General features: G+C 59.5%; 1 protein-coding gene across 2 annotated transcripts in view; it reads left to right on the top strand.

Moving 5' to 3' along the window:
* Positions 1–687: 687 nt before the first annotated feature.
* Positions 688–9,221, top strand: part of LOC138520741 (trem-like transcript 1 protein) — a 54,339-nt gene continuing 45,805 nt past the window's right edge. Inside the window, exon 1 of one of the 2 annotated variants that reach the window (XM_069633022.1) lies at positions 688–790. In XM_069633022.1, coding sequence (XP_069489123.1) covers positions 751–790 — 40 coding nt within the window. In that variant the 5' untranslated portion in view covers positions 688–750. The remainder of the gene's footprint in view (positions 791–9,221) is intronic. The other variant, XM_069633023.1, reaches the window with a different exon arrangement.

Genomic DNA, 9,221 nt, shown 5'->3' with positions numbered 1-9,221 from the left:
GCAACATCGCTACCATAGGAACCTGGTGCTGTGCACATATAACAACAGCATTACCAGAGAACATTTCTGCTGTACAAGTGTATGACAACAGCACTACCATAAACCAGCTGCACACAAATAGCAACATCACTACCATAGGAACCTGGTGCTGTGCACATATACCAACACTGCCATGGGGCACATGTGCTGTGCACATATACCAACACTGCCATGGGGCACATGTGCTGTGCACATATACCAACACTGCCATGGGGCACATGTGCTGTACACATAACAACAGCACTATCATTGGAACTATGTGTTGTACATGTAGAGCAACAGCACTACCAGAGACCAGAGAGATGGACGTATGATGTGCCTTCAAACACAGTAACAATTAAGACAACTGCCCTTTTACTGCACACCATACTCCCCCTTGCCCCCAAATTCCCCTGCGACCCATCCAGGTTTTCTATCAGCAACCTACCGTTGGACTGTCATTACTAATGTCATTGGCCGAAGAATGCTGCAAGGGGGAGTCTTGCAGGTAGCAGTAGATACATTAACCCAGCGAGCTATCTCGTGGCTACAGAGAGAGGAAGTCAGAGGAAGTCGCCCTCTGCTACATATATAAATAGTGCAGTGACACAGCGAAGTGCTCACCACAGGCACACAGGAGCTTCCTGGAAAAATTAGGGCACCACTCACATATAAAGCGAGGCTGGACCCGAGACACATCCAGAGAGGAAGCCCTCCCCTCCTCAATCAAGGATGCCACCTCTGCTGGCGCTCCTCGCCCTCCTGCTATCGGGTAAGCGCGGCCTTTGCCTCCTCTATCTGCAGCGATGAAGTGTCGCACAGCCCACCCTGGAAGTGTGACCACCCGGAGAGTGTGACCCTGGGAGCGTGACCCTGAGAGCGTGACCCTGGGAGTGTGACCCTGGGAGTGTGACCACCCTGGGAGTGTGACCCTGAGAGCGTGACCCTGAGAGCGTGACCCTGGGAGTGTGACCCTGAGATTGTGACCCTGGGAGTGTGACCACCCTGAGAGTGTGACCCTGAGAGCGTGACCCTGAGAGCGTGACCATGAGGGCGTGACCCCGAGAGCGTGACCCTGAGAGCGTGATCCTGAGAGCGTGAACCTGGAAGTGTGACCCTGGGAGTGTGACTCTCAGAGTGTAACCATCAGATTGTGACATTGAGAGTGTGACCCTGAGGGTGTGGCCCTGAGAGTGTGACTCTCAGAGTGTAACCATCAGAGTCTGACCCTGGGGGTGTGACCCTGTGAGCGTGACCCTGAGAGCGTGACCCTGAGAATGTGACCCTGGAAGTGTGACCCTGAGAGCATGACCCTGGGAGTGTGGCCCAGGAAGTGTGATCCTGGGGGTGTGACCCTGGGAGTGTGGCCCTGTGAGTGTGACCACCCTGAGAGTGTGACCCTGAGAGCGTGACCTTGAGAGTGTGAGCCTGAGGGTGTGACCCTGGGAGTGTGACCCACAGAGTGTGGCCCTGAGAGTGCGATCCTGGGAGTGTGATCCTGGGGGTGTGACCCTGGGAGCGTGACCCACAGATTGTGGCCCTGGGAGTGTGGCCACCCTGAGAGTGTGACCCTGAGAGCGTGACCCTGAGAGTGTGACCCTGAGAGTGTGACCCTGGGAGTGTGACCACCCTGAGAATGTGACCCTAAGATTGTGACCCTGGGAGTGTGACCACCCTGAGAGTGTGACCCTGAGAGCGTGACCCTGAGAGCGTGACCATGAGGGCGTGACCCCGAGAGCGTGACCCTGAGAGCGTGATCCTGAGAGCGTGAACCTGGAAGTGTGACCCTGGGAGTGTGACTCTCAGAGTGTAACCATCAGATTGTGACATTGAGAGTGTGACCCTGAGGGTGTGGCCCTGAGAGTGTGACTCTCAGAGTGTAACCATCAGAGTCTGACCCTGGGGGTGTGACCCTGTGAGCGTGACCCTGAGAGCGTGACCCTGAGAATGTGACCCTGGAAGTGTGACCCTGAGAGCATGACCCTGGGAGTGTGGCCCAGGAAGTGTGATCCTGGGGGTGTGACCCTGGGAGTGTGGCCCTGTGAGTGTGACCACCCTGAGAGTGTGACCCTGAGAGCGTGACCTTGAGAGTGTGAGCCTGAGGGTGTGACCCTGGGAGTGTGACCCACAGAGTGTGGCCCTGAGAGTGCGATCCTGGGAGTGTGATCCTGGGGGTGTGACCCTGGGAGCGTGACCCACAGATTGTGGCCCTGGGAGTGTGGCCACCCTGAGAGTGTGACCCTGAGAGCGTGACCCTGAGAGTGTGACCCTGAGAGTGTGACCCTGGGAGTGTGACCACCCTGAGAATGTGACCCTAAGATTGTGGCCCTGAGAGTGTGACCCTGGGAGTGTGACCCTGAGAGTGTGACCCTGGGAGTGTGACCCTGGGAGCGTGACCCTGAGAGTGTGACCCTGAGACTGTGACCCTGGGAGTGTGACCCTGGGAGTGTGACCACCCTGAGAGTGTGACCCTGGGAGTGTAACCATCAGAGTCTGACCCTGAGTGTGACCCTGGGAGTGTGACCTTGAGAGTGTGGCCCTGAGGGTGTGACCCTGAGAGTGTGACCCTGGGAATGTGACCCTGGGAGTGTGACCACCCTGAGAGTGTGACCCTGAGAGTGTGACCCTAAGGGTGTGACCCTGGGAGTGTGACCCTGAGAGCATGACCCTGGGAGTGTGACCCTGGGAGTGTGACCCTGGGAGCGTGACCCTGAGAGTGTGACCCTGAGAGCATGACCCTGAGAGAGTGACCCTGAGAGCGTGACCCTGGGAGTGTGACCCTGGGAGTGTGAGCCTGAGAGTGTGACCCTGGGAGTGTGACCACCCTCAGAGTGTGACCCTGAGTGCGTGCCCTTGAGAGCGTGACCCTGAGGGTGTGACCCTGGGAGTGTGACCCTGAGAGCGTGACCCTGGGAGTGTGAATCTCAGAGTGTAACCATCAGAGTCTGACCCTGGGGGTGTGACCCTGGGAGTGTGACCCTGAGAGTGTGACCCTGGGAGTGTGACCCTGAGAGTGTGACCCTGGGAGTGTGACTACCCTGAGAGTGTGACCCTGAGAGCGTGACCCTGGGAGTGTTACTCTCAGAGTGTAACCATTAGAGTCTGACTCTGGTGGTGTGACCCTGGGAGTGTGACTTTGAGAGTGCAGCCCTGAGATGGTGACCCTGGGAGTGTGACCTTGAGAGTGTGGCCTGTGAGTCTGACCCTGAGAGTGTGACCCTGGGAATGTGACCCTAGGGGTGTGATCCTGAGGGTGTGACCCTGGGGGTGTGACTCTGGGAGTGTAACCCTGGGAGTGTGACCCCAGATGCTGACCCTAAGAGTCTGACCCTGGGGGTGTGACACTGGGAGTGTGACTTTGAGAGTGTGGCCATGGGAGTGTGACCTTGAGAGTGTGGCCCTGAGAGTGTGACCCTGACAGTGTGACCCTGGGAGTGTGACCTTGAGAGTGTGGCCCTGAGAGTGTGACCCTGACAGTGTGACCCTGGGAATGTGACCCTAGTTGTGTGACCCTGGGGGTGTGACCCTGGGAGTGTGACTTTGAGAGTGTGATCCTGAGAGTGTGACCCTTGTAGTGTGGCCCACAGATTGTGGCCCTAAAAGTGTGACCCTGGGAGTGTGGCCCTGGGTTGGAACTTCCGGGCTAGATTTGGGCGGATCCGAAGTAACACAATGCCATGGCCAGCTTCTTCATGGAAAGGGTGGGGCGTGCTTGGTGTTGGGTCACCCCCCACAGTTCTGTGGGGAAATAGATGTGTGTCGTGGTGCCCCCTCTGGCCACTGTGCGGTTAGTGGGTGCTGTAGTCATACCTAGGCTAAAATCTATAATGGTGGCAGGTGCTGTGGGAACATCCTCAAGGCAGCCTGTGGAGGTAGTCCTGGGTACTGGAAAGGTACTGTACTTGTAAATACACAATACAAAAATACACTGTGGTCAGACCCCACAGCTGCTCTTCGAGGTGGTGAGTGATGTGGTCAGACCCCACAGCTGCTCTTCGAGGTGGTGAGTGATGTGGTCAGACCCCACAGCTGCTCTTCGAGGTGGTGAGTGATGTGGTCAGACCCCACAGCTGCTCTTCGATGTGGTGAGTGATGTGGTCAGACCCCACAGCTGCTCTTCAAGGTGGTGTGTGATGTGGTCAGACCCCACAGCTGCTCTTCGATGTGGTGAGTGATGTGGTCAGACCCCACCGCTGCTCTTTGAGCTGGTGAGTGATGTGGTCCGGCCCCATGGCTGCTCTTTGAGATGGTGAGTGCTGCGGTCAGGTCCCACGGTTGCTCATTGAGGTAGCGAAGGCTGTGGTCAGGCACCAAGGCTGATCTTTGAGGTGGTGAGTGCTGTGGTCAGGCCCACCAGCTGCTCTTTGAAGTGGTGAGTGCTGTGGTCAGACCCCACAGCTGCTCTTTGAGGTGGTGAGTGCTGTGGTCGGATCTAACAGCTGCTCATTGGATGTGGTCAGACCCCACCACTGCTCTTTGAGGTGGAGGGTGGTGTGGCCAGGCCATACAGCTGCTCATTGGAGTGGTGAGTGATGTGGTCAGACCCCACCGCTGCTCTTTGAGGTGGTGGGTGGTGTGGTCAGGGTCTACAGCTGCTTATTGGGGTGGTGAGTGCTATGGTCAGACTCAACCGCTGCTCTTTGAGGTGGTGGGTGGTGTGGTCAGGCCCCATGGCTGCCCTTGGAGGTGGTGAGGGATGTGGTTCGGCCTCATGGCTGCTCTTGGAGCTGGTGAAGGATGTGGTCCGGCCCATGGCTGCTCTTGGAGGTGGTGAGGGATGTGGTTCGGCCTCATGGCTGCTCTTTGTGCTGTTGAGTGATGTGGTCCGGCCCCATGGCTGCTCTTGGAGGTGGAGAGTGATGTGGTCCGGCCTCATGGCTGCTCTTGGAGCTGCTGAGGGATGTGGCCCGGCCCAATGGCTGCTCTTGGAGCTGGTGAGGGATGTGGTCCGGCCCCATGGCTGCTCTTGGAAGTGGTGAGAGATGTGTTCCGGTCCCATGGCTGCTCTTTGAGCTGGTGAGTGATGTGGTCTGGCCCCATGGCTGCTCTTGGAGGTGGTGAGTGATGTGGTCCAGCCCCATGGCTGCTCTTGGAGGTGGTGAGGGATGTGGTCTGGCCCCATGGCTGCTCTTGGAGGTGGTGAGGGATGTGGTCCGGCCCCATGGGTTCTCTTGGAGCTGGTGAGGGATGTGGGCCGGTCCATGGCTGCTGTTGGAGGTGGTGAGGGATGTGGTCCGGCCCAATGGCTGCTCTTGGAGCTGTGAGGGATGTGGTCCGGCCCCATGGCTGCTCTTGGAGGTGGTGAGGGATGTGGTCCGGTCCCATGGCTGCTCTTTGAGCTGTTGAGTGATGTGGTCCGGCCCCATGGCTGCTCTTGGAGGTGGAGAGTGATGTGGTCCGGCCCCATGGCTGCTCTTGGAGGTGGAGAGTGATGTGGTCCGGCCCCATGGCTGCTCTTGGAGGTGGTGATGGATGTGGTCCGGCCCCATGGCTGCTCTTTGAGCTGGTGAGTGATGTGGTCCGGCCCCATGGCTGCTCTTGGAGCTGGTGAGTGATGTGGTCCAGCCCCATGGCTGCTCTTGGAGGTGGAGAGTGATGTGGTCCGGCCCCATGGTTGCTCTTGGAGGTGGTGAGGCATGTGGTCCGGTCCCATGGCTGCTCTTGGAGGTGGTGAGAATGTGGTCTGGTCCCATGGCTGCTCTTTGAGCTGGTGAGTGATATGGTCCGGCCCAATTGCTGCTCTTTGTGCTGTTGAGTGATGTGGTCCGGCCCCATGGCTGCTCTTGGAGGTGGAGAGTGATGTGGTCCGGCCCCATGGCTGCTCTTGGAGGTGGAGAGTGATGTGGTCCGGCCCCATGGCTGCTCTTGGAGCTGGTGAGTGATGTGGTCCGGCGACATGGCTGCTCTTGGAGCTGGTGAGTGATGTGGTCCAGCCCCATGGCTGCTCTTGGAGGAGGTGAGGGATGTGGTCCGGCCCCATGGCTGCTCTTGGAGGTGGTGAGGGATGTGGTCCGGCCCCATGGCTGCTCTTGGAGGTGGTGATGGATGTGGTCCGGTCCCATGGCTGCTCTTTGAGCTGGTGAGTGATGTGGTCCAGCCCCATGGCTGCTCTTGGAGGTGGAGAGTGATGTGGTCCAGCCCCATGGCTGCTCTTGGAGGTGGTGAGGCATGTGGTCCGGCCCCATGGCTGCTCTTGGAGGTGGTGAGAATGTGGTCTGGTCCCATGGCTGCTCTTTGAGCTGGTGAGTGATGTGGCCCGGCCCCATGGCTGCTCTTGGAGCTGGTGAGTGATGTGGTCCGGCCCCATGGCTGCTCTTGGAGGTGGTGATGGATGTGGCCCGGCCCCATGGCTGCTCTTGGAGCTGGTGAGGAATGTGGTCCGGCCCATGGCTGCTGTTGGAGGTGGTGAGGGATATGGTCCGGCCCAATGGCTGCTCTTGGAGCTGATGAGGGATGTGGTCCGGCCCCATGGCTGCTCTTGGAGGTGGTGAGGGATGTGGTCCGGTCCCATGGCTGCTCTTGGAGCTAGTGAGTGATGTGGTCCGGCCCCATGGCTGCTCTTTGAGCTGGTGAGTGATGTGGTCCAGCCCCATCGCTGCTCTTGGAGATGGAGAGTGATGTGGTCCGGCCCCATGGCTGCACCTGGAGGTGGTGATAGATGTGTTCCGGCCCCATGGCTGCTCTTGGAGCTGGTGAGGGATGTGGTCCGGCCCATGGCTGCTGTTGGAGGTGGTGAGGGATGTGGTCCAGCCCAATGGCTGCTCTTGGAGCTGATGAGGGATGCGGTCCGGCCCCATGGCTGCTCTTGGAAGTGGTGAGGGATGTGTTCCGGTCCCATGGCTGCTCTTTGAGCTGGTGAGTGATGTGGTCCGGCCCCATGGCTGCTCTTGGAGGTGGTGAGTGATGTGGTCCGGCCTCATGGCTGCTCTTGGAGCTGCTGAGGGATGTGGCCCGGCCCAATGGCTGCTCTTGGAGCTGGTGAGGGATGTGGTCCGGCCCCATGGCTGCTCTTGGAAGTGGTGAGGGATGTGTTCCGGTCCCATGGCTGCTCTTTGAGCTGGTGAGTGATGTGGTCCGGCCCCATGGCTGCTCTTGGAGGTGGTGAGGGATGTGGTCTGGCCCCATGGCTGCTCTTGGAGGTGGTGAGGGATGTGGTCCGGCCCCATGGGTTCTCTTGGAGCTGGTGAGGGATGTGGCCCGGCCCATGGCTGCTGCTGGAGGTGGTGAGGGATGTGGTCCGGCCCGATGGCTGCTCTTGGAGCTGTGAGGGATGTGGTCCGGCCCCATGGCTGCTCATGGAGGTGGTGAGGGATGTGGTCCGGTCCCATGGCTGCTCTTTGAGCTGTTGAGTGATGTGGTCCGGCCCCATGACTGCTCTTGGAGGTGGAGAGTGATGTGGTCCGGCCCCATGGCTGCTCTTGGAGGTGGAGAGTGATGTGGTCCGGCCCCATGGCTGCTCTTGGAGGTGGTGATGGACGTGGTCCGGCCCCATGGCTGCTCTTTGAGCTGGTGAGTGATGTGGTCCGGCGTCATGGCTGCTCTTGGAGCTGGTGAGTGATGTGGTCCAGCCCCATGGCTGCTCTTGGAGGAGGTGAGGGATGTGGTCCGGCCCCATGGCTGCTCTTGGAGGTGGTGAGGCATGTGGTCCGGTCCCATGGCTGCTCTTGGAGGTGGTGAGAATGTGGTCTGGTCCCATGGCTGCTCTTTGAGCTGGTGAGTGATGTGGTCCGGCGTCATGGCTGCTCTTGGAGCTGGTGAGTGATGTGGTCCAGCCCCATGGCTGCTCTTGGAGGAGGTGAGGGATGTGGTCCGGCCCCATGGCTGCTCTTGGAGGTGGTGATGGATGTGGTCCGGCCCCATGGCTGCTCTTGGAGCTGGTGAGGGATGTGGTCCGGCCCATGGCTGCTGTTGGAGGTGGTGAGGGATGTGGTCCGGCCCAATGGCTGCTCTTGGAGCTGATGAGGGATGTGGTCCGGCCCTATGGCTGCTCTTGGAGGTGGTGGGGGATGTGGTCCGGTCCCATGGCTGCTCTTGGAGCTGGTGAGTGATGTGGTCCGGCCTCATGGCTGCTCTTTGAGCTGCTGAGTTATGTGGTCCAGGCCCATGGCTGCTCTTGGAGATGGAGAGTGATGTGGTCCGGCCCCATGGCTGCACTTGGAGGTGGTGATGGATGTGTTCCGGCCCCATGGCTGCTCTTGGAGCTGGTGAGGGATGTGGTCCGGCCCATGGCTGCTATTGGAGGTGGTGAGGGATGTGGTCCAGCCCAATGGCTGCTCTTGGAGCTGATGAGGGATGCGGTCCGGCCCCATGGCTGCTCTTGGAGGTGGTGAGGGATGTGATCCGGTCCCATGGCTGCTCTTTGAGCTGGTGAGTGGTGTGGTCCGGCCCCATGGCTGCTCTTTGAGCTGGTGAGTGATGTGGTCCAGCCCCATGGCTGCTCTTTGAGATGGAGAGTTATGTGGTCCGGCCCCATGGCTGCTCTTGGAGGTGGTGATGGATGTGGTCCGGTCCCATGGCTGCTCTTTGAGCTGGTGAGTGATGTGGTCCGGCCCCATGGCTGCTCTTGGAGGTGGAGAGTGATGTGGTCCGGCCCCATGGCTGCTCTTGGAGGTGGTGATGGATGTGGTCCGGCCCCATGGCTGCTCTTTGAGCTGGTGAGTGATGTGGTCTGGCCCCATGGCTGCTCTTGGAGGTGGTGAGTGATGTGGTCCAGCCCCATGGCTGCTCTTGGAGGGAGGTGGTGAGGGATGTGGTCCGGCCCCATGGCTGCTATTGGAGGTGATGATGAATGTGGTCCGGCCTCATGGGTTCTCTTGGATCTGGTGAGGGATGTGGTCCGGCCCATGGCTGCTGTTGGAGGTGGTGAGGGATGTGGTCCGGCCCATGGCTGCTGTTGGAGGTGGTGAGGGATGTGGTCCGGCCCAATGGCTGCTCTTGAAGCTGATGAGGGATGTGGTCCGGTCCCATGGCTGCTCTTTGAGCTGGTGAGTGGTGTGGTCCAGCCCCATGGCTGCTGTTGGAGGTGGTGAGGGATGTGGTCCGGCCCATGGCTGCTGTTGGAGGTGGTGAGGGATGTGGTCCGGCCCAATGGCTGCTCTTGAAGCTGATGAGGGATGTGGTCCGGTCCCATGGCTGCTCTTTGAGCTGGTGAGTGGTGTGGTCCAGCCCCATGGCTGCTCTTGGAGATGGAGAGTGATGTGGTC

Source organism: Ambystoma mexicanum, chromosome 13 (assembly GCF_040938575.1).
Source record: "Ambystoma mexicanum isolate Mex_15411 chromosome 13, UKY_AmexF1_1, whole genome shotgun sequence".
In the NCBI taxonomy this organism is placed as follows: Eukaryota; Metazoa; Chordata; class Amphibia; order Caudata; family Ambystomatidae; genus Ambystoma; species Ambystoma mexicanum.
The sequence above is the reverse complement of the archived record's forward strand: the minus strand, read 5'-3'. Positions and strand labels throughout refer to the sequence as shown.